General features: G+C 30.2%; 1 protein-coding gene across 2 annotated transcripts; it reads left to right on the plus strand.

The window, feature by feature from the left end:
• The first annotated feature begins 8,730 nt into the window (after nucleotides 1-8,730).
• LOC124537507 (carboxypeptidase B-like) lies at nucleotides 8,731-16,168 on the plus strand. Of its 2 annotated transcripts, XM_047114378.1 has the most exons (10): nucleotides 8,731-8,810; nucleotides 9,506-9,542; nucleotides 9,633-9,731; nucleotides 9,952-10,008; nucleotides 10,243-10,290; nucleotides 11,572-11,629; nucleotides 12,163-12,519; nucleotides 12,824-13,075; nucleotides 14,920-15,105; nucleotides 15,766-16,168. In XM_047114378.1, exons 1-10 carry the CDS (start codon nucleotides 8,744-8,746, stop codon nucleotides 15,937-15,939), a joined length of 1,335 nt encoding a protein of 444 aa, XP_046970334.1. In that variant the 5' UTR covers nucleotides 8,731-8,743; the 3' UTR covers nucleotides 15,940-16,168. The 2 variants fall into 2 exon arrangements, with proteins under 2 accessions (XP_046970334.1, XP_046970335.1); XM_047114379.1 differs by lacking the exon at nucleotides 10,243-10,290.
• Nucleotides 16,169-17,936: the final 1,768 nt, after the last annotated feature.

A 17,936-nucleotide genomic window follows, 5' to 3' on the forward strand; every position in this document is an offset into this window, starting at 1 on the left:
ATTCAGGTCATTCGCTCATATAACCACAGATTAAATTCGCTGCTATAACATTTTGTGGGAGACGCCCAGGTTATATTTATTTATTACTGGCAGCAACACTGAATTATTAAAGAAAGGTGCTTATGGCGACATCTATTGAAAATTAGAAGAATACTTTCTTATGATGTTTGGTAATAGTACTAATACATTTGAAAAGATGGCAAGACGTAATCAGTGAAGTAAGTTTAAGCGACACCTAGTATTGAGTAGAGATAAGAAATTATCTAGATAGTGATGATAAGAGTGTATAAATGTTTTTGAAAACTCAATAGAAGATGTCACTAGTATATTGAAAATTGGAAAGATTTCGGTTTATCATAACTAAAAGAAAATAGGCTAAAACTTTGTATTGATCGCATAAAATGAATTTAATACATTTTTTTGTACGTACATAACAAGTAGGTAACCTACCAGGTGAGATGATAGGTGTAACGAAGGGTAATATTTTTAAATTTTTATACAGCTGATATTTCGAGGTTACAACATATATTCTATTAGATACCTACTTTAGAAAAGTACATATGAATTCGAGTTACAGGTAATTGTAATATACCGTGTATATGACTTGTAATCAATTTCTTATAACCCTAATAAGTCATTGTATAAATAAATAAATGTTCTATATATATAATTGAATAGTTAATCCATGTAGATTACTTCTCTTTACTTTTACGACGGCAAACTGTATTATCATACTAAGTAGATACTTTTTTAAGAAGCTCCTCATGTTATACATATGAATATATGAATATGGTTAAACTTGAAACCTCCTTACTTCTTAACACCTTCGGTATTTTTAAAAACCTAGTTAAGTTGAAAGGTTTCTAGAAGTTAATTTAAATAAAATTAAATGTAAATTTTTTTATCACAAATTGCATATCTTCTCCCTGTCACAATAATCATCGAAATAATAAGAGCTTAGTTACATCTCAAACGAAACAACGAAATGAAATATTTGCATAATTATAAGGGTATTATTAGATCACAATACTTGCGTTTAATTAACTTTTTTTCTTGTATACAAATATTACGATAAATATGAATAAAAGATCGTGTAAGTTCATGGAGCGGATGCTAAAATTACAATTTTTATAACCACATGTTACTATTCCCACTCTGCTCCTGGTTTTAACGACCTGTCATATATTGTGACAGTCCGACGTTGAGTTCTTGTATCTCCGGCTTTCATCAATTCCGGATCGGCTGCTCATTATTTTTGCTATTATCGTGTTTTCACATTTAAATCTTGATAAACAAAATGATGTAGCACCGCAAAACAAACAATTTCAAAATTAATTAAACATGTTTATTGTTATGTTAAAATACAAAAATATTGATAGTATTGTGCATCGAGCAATGATGTTGTAGTAAACAGATATGTTATTAACGCGCAAAAAGTGAAGACTAGAAAACGTCCTAATCGGGACGTTTGCCTTTAGTTGTTTTACGTAGTAGTACGTTACAACACGTCATAATTACGTAGTAATACGTTTTGCGTAATTAAAATATCTAGTTATCCCTTTTACTTATTGTTTTTATCAAGCTATCTTTTTTACTTTTAACGAAATGTAAACTTAAAATAAAATAAACGTTCCCCGGCGCGGCACACATTTTTCTGTTGTTTAGTATGGATATAACATCTGTTTATTAGAATATCATTGGCATCGAGTAAATGATTGGGTTATTCAATTACGCTAATTATTGGATTGCTTACAAAGTATACGCATATTTACTAAATATGACAAACGTAGGATTATACTAGTTTTTAAACTTTAATATTAAGCAGCAAAATATAAATACGTCGTGAGTTTTATGTAATCAAGTTGTTTTTGTAATCTATTACTAAACAATTTGCGTTCAGATCATTGTAACATAAAATTTATTTTTGTAATATCACGTTGTCAATATAGATGGCTTCCCGACCGAAAAAAGTGAAAAATAAATTTCCGTTTTTCTTTGAAAAGATGTTGCAAAAGTTTTTCGTTGTTTCTTGTTCCAGAAAACTTAATAAATGGTCTAATAAAAAACAATTGTTGCCAATCCACGGAGTCAAACAATAGGCAAATAAGGTAGCAATTTTGTAAGGATTCCGAGTTATTTAAGCGTAAATAAAATTAAATCGTCCGTGCAACGAACTGCCATGAATTTAACTAAACGTTTTGACAAGCGTATTGGTACATTTGCATTATGTCGTCGCAAACTCATCGGGGCAGAAAACTTACAATTAATATTAAAACATGCGCAATAAAATAAAGCCAAGCAGTCGGAAAGTATTCGCGTCACTCGAGCAGTGCTTTTGACATGGCTATTATATTGCTACACGGAGTAAGCGACGTAGATACGCTTATATCATTTATCAAATTTATACCTTATGTGAAATGTTCATTAGGATTATAATCGCAAGTATAAATATGACTAAGATGCTGAAAACATTGAAATATATCGTAGGCGATGAACAGAGCGATGCAAATGATGAGAGTATTTGGTTTTGTTATACAAAATGTAATACGGGATAGACCCGCTTAGCAGCTCATGAAATGTATTATATTTAGAGTAGTTTATTTCAACAGAAGTTGAACAAACTCTAAACAAAGAAACGTTAAAATATCCGTCTTTTAGATTTTTCTATAGTTTTTTCTTTTTCTTTGAAATTTATACTTATGTGTGGTTGTTTTGATAATAATAACTGATAGATACTACGAAAAATAAAGGAATTATTATTTTGAATTATATCGTTAATTCTGCTATTGTTTATTTTAAACTGTTTAAAATTATAGTCTGTGATTATTTTTACTAATATAAATATATTTTATACAATGTTCTATTACAGAAATAGCTAGATTTTTTGCATAATATTCAAAATAATTATTAAATAATTAAAGAGATGGTTTTGAAAGAAAATTTTATAAGATATGAATTTTATTATAATATTTGTAAACTAAAGTAATTGAGTTTGAACTAGTTGACGTATGAACTCGGACATAATAAAACGCGGGAATTTAATTCAAGAAGATTGCCAGTGCTGACATTTTACTATTATCTCAATAAATATCAATAAAGCAATAATCGTAATTCTTGAATATATAATAAAATACGTTAGAAGTCAATTATAAAGACAAGAATATTAATGAAAACATTGTTCAAGGTTTTTTTGTTATAGGATAAATCTTCATGAGGGATAATATCACTGAAAAAATATATTGGTATCCATCTTATCTAATCTCGTATCACACAAAAAATAATGTTGTGACAGGTTCGTTCTGAATAAATCCGGATATTTTAATCTCAGTTCGTTTGTATTTTTCCTTTTGAAATTATAATCAAATCACAATAAATAAATTAAACACTGCATTTATTAGCGATGCGATTTTAATAATCTATACTTATTATGATGGTTAGAGAGAGAAATATTTTTATTAGATTTTCTGATTCTACTCAATAGAATCTTACTTTCGAATCGGATAGTATAATTCAAATATTTTAGAATTTGATTAATCTTGTAAGTTTAGTCAAAGTGTATTTGAAGAAAAAAAATATTTTGAAAAAAGAAATATCTTGAAAAGTACTAGGACAATATACATAAAACTTATACAAAATGATACAGCGCATTTCGAAAAAGTTTACTTACAATATCACACAGAATAAGTAGGTTCACTTGGCAGTTTCACCTGCTTTATTTTCAAGAAACTTGAAGTTCTTGTTATTGTATAATAAAATATATTCTTATATATTATATATACGAGTACATATGTATATATAAGGATAATTCAGTCTCGATACTGATCCGAATTCTATCAAAGCAATCTTAAAGTGAGCAAGCACTGCCAGGGCAGCTTCAATCCCCTATCTCGTGAGCAATCAGGGCAAGTGCATGCATCAGTCCGGTATGTAAATGTGGCTGGAGTGAGATTTCTAATGTACTTAATTGACATTGGAAACGAGATTGTTTCGTACCTTCGGCCATTTGCCTATGGGATGGGAACACGCGATCCTATGGGGATGCACTTTAATAGCATCCTCTTTAAGTTCCTACTAAAAATACAATTGATTGTAATTTAGATAGCAAGTATGTTTTATGATAATTGTCATTTACCTTTTAGTAATATAGACAACAGATTCGTTCGCGTTTTAGGGTATTGGTTGTTGTGCGTCAGGCGAAAAAAGTAGTCTATGTCCTTTGTTGGAGTTCAAGTTTGCTACATACAATTTGCAACAAATTCGGCTCAAGCGGTTTGGTAGTGAAAAAGACAGCAGACAGAGAAGCAGAGTTACTTTCACATTTATAATTAGTATAGATTAAAGATAGTTTTCCTCTGCAATAGTTACAATCGGGGATTAATATTCTTACATATGAATAGTAGTATTTATGCAGATCTTTATGATTTAAAGATGAATGATTCCATAACACCAACGCTTAAACATAAATTCACACCACATTTAAGTCACATCGCGTAGACGACTCATAGAAGGGTGAGTGACTCCGAGCCCTACTTACTTTATTACTTTAATGACTTGACATTTATTATCAGTTATGAAAATAAATTTTTCCTCATGAAAAAAAGGGAAAAAATGAATTAAGCTCGGTCGCGAATGAAACGTGTTTAATTGCGTAATATATTTTGTGTTAGGGACTGTTTGTTGCAGTTTTATGATTATCATCTTTGTCGACACCCCGTTTGTTGTTTAATGGAGATATAACCATTACATACATATTTTTATTGAGCAAAATAATTAGAATAATTTCCAAATACATGCACTTCATCGTTTTAATCTTTTTGTCATGAATAAAATGTCATTGCATGTGCATCTGATTTTATAAATAAGTTATGAATTTAAATAGACCAGTCTATCGTTTAGGCCACAAAAAACCATAGATCACCGAATTTTGTAGCATTTAATGAATTAAATAAAAAAGTATAGAACTTAGCAATTCTAAACAGAGCAGGAAATTCTACAAGGAATAAATGAAGACTGATGGACTTTCATACAAAAAAGTAGAACAGTTTCTCGTAACTAAACTATTTGTAACTTGTGTACGAAAACTACAATTTTTCGTCGCTTAAAACCTTCTTGGTATAAAAATTTTGTAGATTTCAGAAACATAAATTGGTATCGTTTAATTAATAGTCAAACTCGATAATTGTTGTGTTTTTTAATTATATCCGCAATCTACATTCAAAGTATAAAAAGAAAAAGTAAAATATAATCCAATTTGCGCTTGAAATTCCTGCAATACTGAGAATTTTATTTCCTATTTACACTCTGGTCAATATTAAGGGTGGCTTTCGTGACCGTTCCGTTTTCCAAAGGTTTAACACGTTATAAATCTAGTCATAAAAAATACAATGTTGTCTACTACGTTTAGGCTTCAGAGTACATTCTTGCTATTGTTCTAAATTAAATAGGGAGCAGCGACATAGGGTATGAAAAAATCTCATTCCGAAGCATCGTGAAAATAGTCTCGGCAAAATTAATATAATTCGATAGAAATTTCACTACAAATATAAAAACTTGAAGGTAAGTCAGTTCGTACATTTACTTTGGGAAAAAAAGTGATGTCCTAAACAGAATATACATTTATGTGCAACAAAAGATAATGAAAATGGTATAGTATGATTAAAGACCAATACATATTTCACGGGGAATGTTTCGAAGAATTGTTTCGATTAAAATTGGTCGCTGAACTTGACCAAAAAATTATTTAGCTACCAATGTTTTTCAATAATTTTATGTATACTCACTCATCAATTATACTTTAATTTTAAATAAATTTTGATAGGTATATTGTAGGTTATTAGTTAAAATTATACTTTAGTGATTTAAAAGCAAAGACGTTTTAACGCTTGTATTATAATATCGTTTACGTATAATTATGTTTCTCAAACAAAAAATGTAACATGTACAGTATTTCTCATAATATTATTCTTAATTTCATTATTATTTTCAAGAGATTCCAATAATACGTTAACAAGGCATAATAATATTATTACTTTCCAATAATTTCGGAGGCTTTCTAAGCTTCAGCTTGTGTCAGGATTTAAGGCTTAGTTTGCATAAACTGTAATTTGAATATATTCAAATAATATTGTCTGTTTATAAAGATTTTGATTTGTCAAGCTATTCCATTTTAAAACAACTAAATTGATATTACATGCTTATTAAATGTTTCGTGGAATTCATGAACTAAACTACGATGAGATAAGTTGTTAAACTGGAGATTTTCGCTCATCTTGAAAGAGGTCAATGTCTAGCAGTAGAAACTATTATTTTTCAATCAATACATGATTTTCTAATATTATTTAATAATAACCAGACTACTTTATATATAATCAATCTTTATGTTGCGAAACAAATATTAAATAATATTTTATATGTACTAAGTTTAAGTAGATACATATTATTGAGATAATTAATGCTTTATTTCCTAGAAATACCTAAGAGCAAATTTTGAAGATCAAATTATATACTAGTCTACCGTTTAAAGGATCTTATGTAGGATTACTCTAACAATTATTTATTTATGTTTATATATTTTATGTGAAACATTTATTGGAGTTTCTTGGAGGTAAGGCCGACTCCTGTGCCGTGATTTTAAACGTCATGACGCTGTATTATGCCGTCAAGACCCTACACATGCTCTTTATCCTCTCTTGTATGCTACGCATCATTACATACGTAGTATAAAACAAAGTCGCTTACCAATGTCTGTCCCTACGTATGCTGAGATCTTTTAAATTACGCAACGGATTTTGAAGCTGTTTTTTTAATAGATACAGTGGTTCGAGAGGAAGATTTCTGTATATAATACATGGACAATATAGTAAAGAAACAATGATAATTTTAAAAGTTTCTAATATGATGTCGTAAATAACCAAATTCTATTGTGAATTTAGCATCAGTATTGCACTCGTGCGAAGCCGGGCGGGTCGCTAGTATACTATATATTTACACACCGTGACAATACAAGCTACGGTTTATTAATGTAGCTCAATGTAATTGCAATTCTTTACTCATAAATTTTAAATAACCATAACTTTCTACAACTATGGTGCCCATGTTTTTTTAATATTTGAACTTACAAGTATCAATTTTATTCACTTTAAATGAAATTTAAGAACTTTATACATTGAACATGAACTTTATACATTTACAAAATTCTTTGTAAATGTATAAAGAAAAAGGAATACAACAATTGTTAGCACTGAAAATTGGTAACATATTTTAGGAATTAATGAGTATGAAATGAGGTTACATAAAATTACTAATGCTATTTCTTACTATGTATTCACGGGAATGGCGGTAAAGATGAAGCATTCGTTTTCCAACAATATATATATATTTTATAAGCCTATTTTTAACATAAGTACAAGCATGCAATTAACATTAACTTATTTCATTATTAAAACATGTGTTTTTATAAGTGGATGTGAAATCAGTTTATTGCAAGACCTAACAAAATCTGTTATTTCGGAGCAGTTTTGTTAAATTAAAGGGTCGATTTTCAATTCAACCTTGGGTGAAGATTAAGGCAAAAGCCCTAACAGTTTTTTTGTGTAGGTGTAAATCTTAACGCGCGTTTACGAGGCCCGCTATTACATGTTATAAGATTCAGCGAATTTGTAAAGAGGAATCGACATATCATATAAAATTAAATGCCCTTTTTATGCTTTATTATGCATATTAACATGTATTATTCTATATTTAAATTGATTATATAATTATTTTTATGTTTAAATTTAATTAAGATATCCGTAAAGATCAAATGAAACGTACAAATAAAGAGAAGAGTAAAACAAAAAATTAAGTAAAAGAGTTTAGTAGAAAAGAGGTAATATTGTTGATCGTGGCTGTATACTGCCGTTCGATTTTCGTTTGGACTAATGGTATAACCACTATGACCAGTAAAACAACACTTCTGAGGGATCGTGAAATTTTTAATGACCACACGGTCAAGACTTAAGAGCTGGAATGGCAATAACTTATTTATGTTTTATATGCTCTTTCGCTGGTCTTTTAGGTAAATAATATTTTGAGAAATATGAAAATTAACATTAGAATACTTTACGTACATTTTATAAATTATGTTTAATTTTAATTGTTCAATGGAAATAAAGCTGCAGTGGTTGTTTGTTTAGCTAGTCATTTTGCAAATCTCAAGGACTAGGATTCGCATTCCTGGTTGAGCTAATAAAAAAATATTGTGTTTTTTCGTTTAGGCATCTTTAGTAACAGTTGATAGCTATATTCTTCTTTTTCCCGGTAAAAAGTCCTCTATCTGGTTCGTTGCTACATAGTGTGATCTCACCAGACAGACAACATCAGACCTTCTAACTCTTCAGCACAAATATTAATTTAGAGATTACTGACTGGACTTCAGTAGACCACAATTTGTTTTTAAGCGAATGAATTTTTAAATTATATAACACTATATGTATATAAGTATGACAATGCGTATAATATAATGCGGCAATCTGCAATTTGTTGGTGTAATATTAATAAAGACTATAAACTACGATCTAATTCCTATAGTCTCTATAGAGGATACTACCGTGACCATATTTTGGAGCAATATATATACGAGTCTAGCAGGAGGTCAATAAAAATAAGTATTAAATATAATTTAACACTTTTGTTAACTGTAATGTCATAAAATTGAAACGATTTAAAAATTCCATTGAGTTATGATATTTATTCGATTGTGAGAATGTTTATGAGAGCAATAACTTTCGCATTGATTTTTTTATGTATCGTGTGGTGTGAAATCGATAAGGGTTTGGAAATATTTATATAATTTGCATATAGTTTATTATTTAATAACTTAATATTCTATTCAATATTTAACAACATTATCACTTTACCATTTTTAAGGTAGTAAATATTGATATTATTATGTCTGATGAATTTTAATAGTATAAAAATTTACAATTTAATTATACAAAATAATTAATATCATCAAATGCTTAAATAGATACAAATAGGAATTAAAAAATAGTTACTGTATAGATCTTAATCGCGATTGGTGGCGAGAACGCTAGTAGCATTTCCCCGTTGTCGCAATTCTGATACTATGGGAAATAAACGAACTATTATAAAAAATAAAAATAAGATAAATATTTGTAAACGGTTTAAAATTCAAACTTGGAATATTTTAACTGACAAGTTCAAAATTTATCGTCAGAGCCGTTATCCGACCTTCCGTTTCGCATCATTTTTTTTAATTGCGTCCAAATAGGACACGATGTTATATTATAAAGTATTAATTTGAATGTTATGTAATGTGTAAAAGACAAATGCACTTTCTGAAATTTTACAATCAAAAACATTTTTCGTCTGATTTCCGCAACTATTAATTGAGTAAACTTATGGACCAGCAAAAGCCTGGCACATTATATTTACATAAGAATATTTATTATTGCACATAGTATTCAAATTTTCGTATTTTCATCTTTGGCTTTTGTTGTTTTAGGTAAAACAACAAAAGACTTGGTATCGACCAAATATTGGTATGTATAATCGTGCAGATTTTTTTGTGGACATAAAAAACATACTTTATGAATAAATATCGATTTTTATAATCAAAACGATTTAAACAGGAAATCAGAAATATCTGATGTCAAAAACCAGTCAATTAAGAATAAAGCAATTGATAAAAATGTTAAATCTAATCTTCGTCAACGAGAATCACAATCGAAGTAAGTATATTTATAAAGTTTTAGTTGCTATTATAACACTTTTTTATTTAATTTATGTTTTAACACATACAACAGTAAAAAAAAGTAAATCATAAATAACATCTTAAATCAATTCAAAATCAGTTGCCTATTATAAATATAATTACAAATCTATTTTACAAGGCTTAGAAATAATAATTATCCGATCATATTACTCTTTATTTCATTACAATTGTTTCAGAAAAGATGATCAATCGTCTAAGTGGCCAAAAGAAACCAGATATAATAAAAAGAAAGTGTAAGCGTCATGAGTAAAAATATAAAACCTATTTGTGTGAAGTACTCGTTAAATATTTCAATACGAATTATTTATATTTTTGCAAAGGCTTTAATGAAATTTCCAAATTTTAGTCTGTACTGACGAGAATTATGTAGAATTCCATATGTAGACTTACACACATTAAATTTACAGAAACAATGTAAATTTAATATGTGTAAGTTTTTAGCTACATATAGTAAACGTATTTTTTAGAGCACCTAGATACACGAAAATGCAGATGGTACAGCACGGAGATTCAACGTAAGATAAAAGAGAATTTAATTATCTATGGTTATTCTTAATTGTATAAATAGAAGTACATAAAATTAGACTTTTAAAAGTTTAAATTAGCACATAACATGCAGTGTGATTTTATAAAGTATTGTAATTTATAATAATCAGAATAAGGTATGGTATGACATAACTTAGATGTAGCATCAGCAAAATTCGTAAAACTAATTACTGCCGATTTACCCAACCAATAGAAATAGCTCGCTACATTCGACGCTCTTGGTCGCTATAGATTCTCGCGTCAGTTCAACCCGAGAAAGCAAATAAACTTGTCAAATTGACGAATATATTAGGACATACGAAATTACACGTTATTACGTTTGTGTAAAGACCACATACACATGAGAAATAAATATTGATAATTTGGTATGGCTACTTAATTCAAATGTGATCGGTTTTACGAAGGTTGTCTTAGATTTTCGCGATTATTACATTGAAATAAAACTAGTTTTAATGGATTTAAATCGCGTATATTAATTATTTTTATCATCCCGGCGTTCGTGGTCACGGGTAGACAGTCTACCGGTTTTAACGGTTTTACGAATTTTGCCGATGCTACATCTAAGTTGTGTCGTACTATATGTGCTTGTTCGTTTAAGAACTCGAGTGTTTTATTCGTGTCTTTTACTTTGAAGAGAAGATGAGACAGGCAGTTCACCTAGCATATAACAGTTCACATAGACATTTAACTAATCAAAGCAGTATTTGATTATTTAAACGTCTAGATCGTCAAAGCTGAAAATATGTCTAATAAATATATCGGCCAACAGTTGGCAACTAGTTAGTACTGCGTTTGGTGGTAGACACTCACACCAATATAGTAGAGCTCGTTTGTTTTAGTGTGTGTAGTGACATTCTATCTAGATATAAAATTAATCTAAGCATTTGACGTTTTAAAAATCCGCTTAAATCGGCTCGTCTGGTGGATTTTCGTTTTTATCTTAATGTATGAGTCATACTGTTTTATCAATCTATCTATGTTTTATCAAATGTCTATCAATTATGTATTTATATAAATCAACATTGTCCTTCAGACGACCATTTTTTAATGAAGTTCATGAATAATTAGATTTAAATAATAGTTGTTGTTATTATAAAATATAATTACATTTTTTGTATTCTAAAAGATAGATCTGGCAATCTTAAAATAAAAATACCTATCTACTTGTAAATTATAAACAAATGTCGGGAAAAAAATTACTAAAATAATATAATACTTTTTTTTTATTTTTATAATAAATTTGATTACAGGAAGTCACCTCATTTGGCAAGCTCTGAAGTAGTTGATTCAGTATTGAGTCCTTACAGTGTAATTATTTTTTTCGTTTTTAGATGCCTAGTGTTTGTGTACATGACTCATGACTTTTGACGACCTCCATGGTCGAGTAGTGATTACACCGGTTCATAGATATGCCACTCCTCGGTCCCGGGTTCGATTCCCGGCCGAGTCGATGTTGAAAAAGTTCATTAAATTTCTATGTTGTTTTGGGTCTAGGTGTTTTTGGTACCGTCGGCGTCGTTACTTCTGATTTTCCATAACATAAGTGCTATAACTGATCACAATATCAGAGTACCTAATGATGTTTTCCATTATATATTATATTTATTTATCGATATTTTCATTTCGATACTAAGTATTTGGGAACTTAGTTGTCAGTGGTTACCGCTGCCTAGACACTTACACCGTCTACTAATGCACAGTCAACAACAGGGACTAATATGTCATGTTTCTTGAGATCAAAACTAAAGTGGGTTAAGAACCTACGCTGATCCATTCACACTACTTTTAATAGCAGCTTTAATAGCGTGCATTATATTAATACTTTCGTTTTCTCGTTTTAGATTAAACATCAACTTCTACATTATATGCATAACATTTCTGACGCAAATGTAACTATCGATGTAATTGGCCGCACTGTTGAATATAACGATATTGTCCTTCTTAAGATAACAGAGAATAAAGAGGATCCAACTAAAAGATACTTGAGGACCGATGAAGGAAAATATGCTGAAGACTCGCAAGAAAAAAAGATTATATTTATCGTACATGGACTTAGTGTTATGGGTGCAAATAATCTTGAATGCCTATCATACGAATATGCTTTTCTTAAGCTCTTATCTTATTACACTGCTCATTTAAATAAATTTGACATATTCCTTATACCAATGGCAAATCCAGATGGTATTGTTGAACTAAGGGTACGTAACAAAGGTGAACCGGTATTATATGTAGTGAAACGGATAATCTATACATATATAGGAGTGTCTGTTTGTAATATTAAAATAGCCCTTTTTTACTCAATGCATATGCCCGTATAAACGGTACATATACAAAATAACATATTTTTACAATTTTGGTCGGTCTTTCACTGGCAGATAACTGATATAATAGTGAGTAACTTAGGCTAAAATAATGTATTTTTTTGTTACATTCTAAGGCGTATAATGTCGCGGGAACAGCTAGTAGTTAATAAAACTAGTCTTTTATCACGTGCTTTTACAGACTCAAAATAAAATCTGGAATAAGAATGCTTCACCTCAAAATGATTGTCCGGGGGTCGCCTTAGATCGAAATTTTGATATAGCATGGCATAATAATGATTCTATCAACTCTTGCCATCAAGATTATCCAGGCCCAGAACCGTTTTCTGAAGCGGAATCAAGAGCTATACGTGACATATTCCATAAATACAGCCACAAAATCATTGCTTATTTAAATTTACATTCTGGAACTTATGATTACTCTACATTTAAGGTACGTTTGAAAATTAATTCATCAAAATTTTTATAAATAAAAAAAAACCGCCTTCAAAAATGAACTAAAAAGAAAAAAATAATCAGTTACATCCATAACCAATTTACGATTTTTTAATCACCTCTCAAAGTCGGTGCCTACATTGCTAATATAGGTACCTACATAATACACAATACATACATACAAAAACTAAATCTATTTATTGTATAGATGACACCATTAGACAAACCTTACTATCGATACAAATTAAATGATTTCAATATAGGAATTTATTTACTTTGTTGGCACCGACTTCAAAAGGTGATTAAAAAATCGTAAATTGGTTATGGATGTAACTGATTATTTTTTTCTTTTTGTTCATTTTTGAAGGCGGTTTTTTTTTTTATTTATAAAAAATTATTTACTGCTTTTCAGTGTTGTTTTGCTATTTATAATTACAATTGGTAGTGTTTGTCATTCACTTTATTATACTCAGTACATTTCGGCTTTCAACTCTAAACATAACCGAACGCCGTTTCAATACGATGTGGACTGCAACTCAAATTAAGCGTTACCTAAGTTACAATAGCCTAATGTTAACTGCTTATCGCCAATTAGACATTACTATTTTTTCCCGATGCAATGCCGTTAATCATTGAGGAGTTCTCCTGGTAGTCCACCATCAGCTAGACTTCATCATAGGCATGTTTACTAACATCAATTGCTTGACGACTATCTTAAAGAAATAGAACTAAACCCGTAAAATAGTTACTTACTAATAGGTTCTGATTACCAGTTGTGGTCTTCATCATCAGTTCCACTTCATCAAATGTCACTTTTCGTGAGCATATGACCAAGGCACTTCGAATAAAACCGAAATCACTATAGGTTTGCCTATAAAATTTGAGGAGTTCCCTCGATTTTTCCAGGATCCCATCATCAGATCCTGATCTCCTGACAATGGGACCACCTGTAAAACATGCCCTTTCAAACAAAAAAAGAATTGTCAAAATCGGCCCAGCCATCTTCGAGTAATTCGGTAACATACATAAAAAATAAAAAAATAAAAAAAAAAGGCCCCGACGAATTGAGAACCTCCTCCTTTTTTTGAAGTCGGTTAAAAATAAAACTTCACCAAAACTGTTACGTAGAAGTACTTTTATGACTGATAATAATTAGAAGAAAATTCGGACTATTTCAAAATTAAATGCTAATAAGTACGTTTTAAACATATCCTGTACCAATCAATGAAGAGAAGTTTTAACCAATTTTCCCAAAACTAAGTAAAATTAGGAGAAGATGCAGTGGAGATAAACTTATTGTCGTAAAATAAAGTCGCTTTGTCTGTCTATATTATCTATATCCCTATGTATGCTTAAATCTATAAAACCACGCAACAGATTTTAATACGGTTTCTTTAACAGATAGAGTGATTCGAGAGGAAACTTTTTTATATTATACATAGACAGTATAGTTAAGAAACACTGATTTAAGAAGTTTCTAATGTGATGTTGTAAATAAACAAATTCAGTATTGGTCGCTAGTATATAAGTAGGCAGAGTTATCTGCCGACGATTTTGCTTGCCTTTATATAAAGGCAATCTTATGATTGTCAGTGATTGATTAATTATTAACGTACAAATTAAAGTACAAGACACAGAGGCTAGTAATTTTGAGAACAGCTTTGTTTTGTAATGTCATTTAAATAAGAGAGGTATTTCCGAAAATTTGATGATTAGACGGTTCATCTCCATCACTCTTCAATACAAACTAAACTTAACTTTTAACTTTACATAACTGAAATACCATTTTCAATTGAAAATAATAAATAATATTTCATAAAAAGCATAAATTAATAATTTTAGGGTGATGCTGTTTTATATCCCAAAGGCTATACGGAGTCTTCAGATGATGATAAGTATATTGACCTCAAGGGTGAAATTGATGAAGCTATGAGAAACGCAAGTTTTAAGGTCCTATCGGTAACTGTTGACACACTGTACAGCTGGTATGGGAAGGTTACTGGTTCAAGTGTGGACTATGCTTCCGAGGTAAATTGGGTTACGAACGAAAATACAACAACTGAATCAATTTTAAATTGAAAAATTTCCATAATGCTTGATAGTGATGGATCGTAGTATCAATATATTTCTTACTTGATCTCAAACTTGAGACGTTTGACACTGTGTTCGGAATAACCATGTTGTTAGTGGTAGCAAATGCAGTTGTAGGGACTTTCTACTCTATTCTAACTTCTTAAAATATATAACTTTTCAACACGTAGTAGTTAGTAATGCCACCCTATTGAAATACGAGAAAAAATTGCTTTATTAATTTTCTAAATTTATGGCTTGCCTTGGAGTCGCAACTACATACGAGGCCCTTACGTAGTATCCAATATTGCCTTATGGATAATTAGGCCTCGGCAATAAAATATGATGGAACTATTCAAATTCACGGTAGATATACACCACCTACTTGGTTACATCAGGTAACCGACTGTTACTATATGTGCAAAGTACAAATATTCTAGACTCCACTAATATTTATTGTGTACCTATCACTGTGTCGTAATAACATGGAACATAACCTATATGCCGTTTTTCAACTTATATTAAACAATAATTCCAAAAAAATATAAACTAACTGTACTACTTACCGTAACCAAAATGTTTAAATGATTTTCTCAAATGAAGTAATAACTGTTACAGGTTTATGGTATACCGTATACCCTTGAACTAGTGATGCAAATATATGAGACTCCGTTAGACTACGAAGAGCATCCTGACTACGACGATCATGCCCTCGTTGAAGTCTGGGAGAGAGTTATCGACGTCATTTTAAGTTTTATTTGGAAATCGCAAAATGGAAACGAAATTCAATAAGATCTTATTGTTAGAACAGTGAATTTGATTCCATAACAAAAGTTTAAAGTTACTATAAATATACTCGTATAGAAAATATATATACCTACTATAAAACTACTATAGTATATTTACATTAGTTAAATTTTTGTTTTCACATTGTTTTTATTTGAGTATTTTGTCATCTTTAACGATTGTGAGACATATGACGCATTTTTCGAATAACAGATATAGTAACATACTAGCTATTTGCCGCAACATCGCACGTGCATATTAATAATAAAACATATAAAGACTAACTTCATATTTTTTGGAATCTTTAGTCCCTAAGTTCTACAGAGTTTTCTCTTCTTAGTTGTACTTAATCCCGCGCTGTTGCCATGTGAACTAGCCATGTGGCAGAATTATAAACAAAAATTAAGCACATTAAAAGTCATAGATGCTTTCGCAGTAATCGGTTAAGATTCACGTGCAATAAGATTGTTTTCTCGTATAATTTCTTCGCTTCCTTTAGTGATTCACAAAATTAAATATATTTACTTTCAACGTTCTGAGAAACATAACAAAATTCCGCATATTGGGTAAACATTACGGTGACACTTTCTCCGATCGAGCCTTATGTGTCATCAGTTAGTAAGTCATTGTTACTGACTTATTTAAATACATTGACTACAATTACAAATTGACTACAATTAAAAAATTAGCATACGTTGCGTGATAATATTTGATATATTGACTAATAGTACAAAGAACCGTCAATGAAAACCGGCCAAATTTATTCCGTCGCTTAAATTCAAAGTGGGACAGATGTGTTTTTGTTTAAAGCCTGCCATGCATACAAAGGAAGTTGGGCGAGAATAAAGAAAGTGAAGGTACGCTTAAAAGTTTATAAAATGCCGGATTGCTAATCCTATCCTGGTTTCGAAAGAATTTGAGTTTTCTTCTCTGTCAAATTTAATGAATTCGAACGACGCAGATTTCTAAATGGCTATACACAACATAGATAAATTTATGATTATGCTCATTATAAAATAGACGTAGTCTATGGGAATTACCTTAGTACTTATGATAAGTACAGTACTTCAGAATAAATGTTATGCATTGACTAAAATCATGACAAACAATAACATCAAGACGGTAAAAAATATAGAGCTGCTTTTATCCACTATTGTTGAACAAATCTTTGAAAAACTAAACTTGATGATGAGTATCTGCTTTATATAATACCATAAAAAATCCTTGTCATATATAGCTGACCTATTTGCTGCCGCCGGCAATGCTTGCTGCTATTGCTGTTTATGGAAATACCATTTACACAAATTAGTATGTGATTACCTTAAAATTGCAAGTGTTTTTATGGCCCAGGTTTATTTTTTGACAGTGGATCTTGTAAAGATAAATACGATTGTTTCCTATTTTAGGCGATACACAAAATCTGCTCTGTACTTTATACTTGTCAGTACACCAGCTATATTATTTAAGACGCAGAATCGTCCGTAGATGGTTAACGGCTATTATTATTTTTAATTTTGATGATTTACCCCCACCACTTTTTATTTAGTGACCAGCAAAGCGGGCGATAATAGTTATTAATACAAAATTGAAAGTAGCGGCATATTATACTAATAATACATTTATATTTTCATTTAGTAAGAGCTTATAATTATTTCGTTAAAATTCAATAGTCTTGATTCAGGCAAATTTGTCATTTATGGTGAATTAACCAAATTACACTGAAACCTTATTAATGAATCAAAATAAATTTAAATGTAAGGCGTGACCGACGTTATCGAGATATAGCGGCAAGCTGCCCCCCATTCTTGTTCTCGCAGCAAACAATGAAGCGCCGTTAGTTGGGTTCCGCAGGGAGATTGTGACTGTTCGTTACGTTCGATATGGTTTTAGGCCATGTTTTATTTAACCCTTTAACAGGATATAGCCTATATAAATTTACAACAAAATATTGATTAAACAAATGAATGATTATTAATAATAGTTATTTTATAACTATTATTTGG

This window comes from Vanessa cardui, chromosome 18, assembly GCF_905220365.1.
Source record: "Vanessa cardui chromosome 18, ilVanCard2.1, whole genome shotgun sequence".
In the NCBI taxonomy this organism is placed as follows: Eukaryota; Metazoa; Arthropoda; class Insecta; order Lepidoptera; family Nymphalidae; genus Vanessa; species Vanessa cardui.

Bases quoted from the DNA above. Each gene is read 5' to 3' on its own strand.
- LOC124537507 (XM_047114378.1), top strand. From the start codon at position 8,744: ATGTTTATGAGAGCAATAACTTTCGCATTGATTTTTTTATGTATCGTG. The intron at 8,811-9,505 runs GTTTGGAAATAT...TTGTTGTTTTAG, and splicing joins GTGGTGTGAAATCGATAAGG to GTAAAACAACAAAAGACTTG. The intron at 13,076-14,919 runs GTACGTTTGAAA...TAATAATTTTAG, and splicing joins ATGATTACTCTACATTTAAG to GGTGATGCTGTTTTATATCC.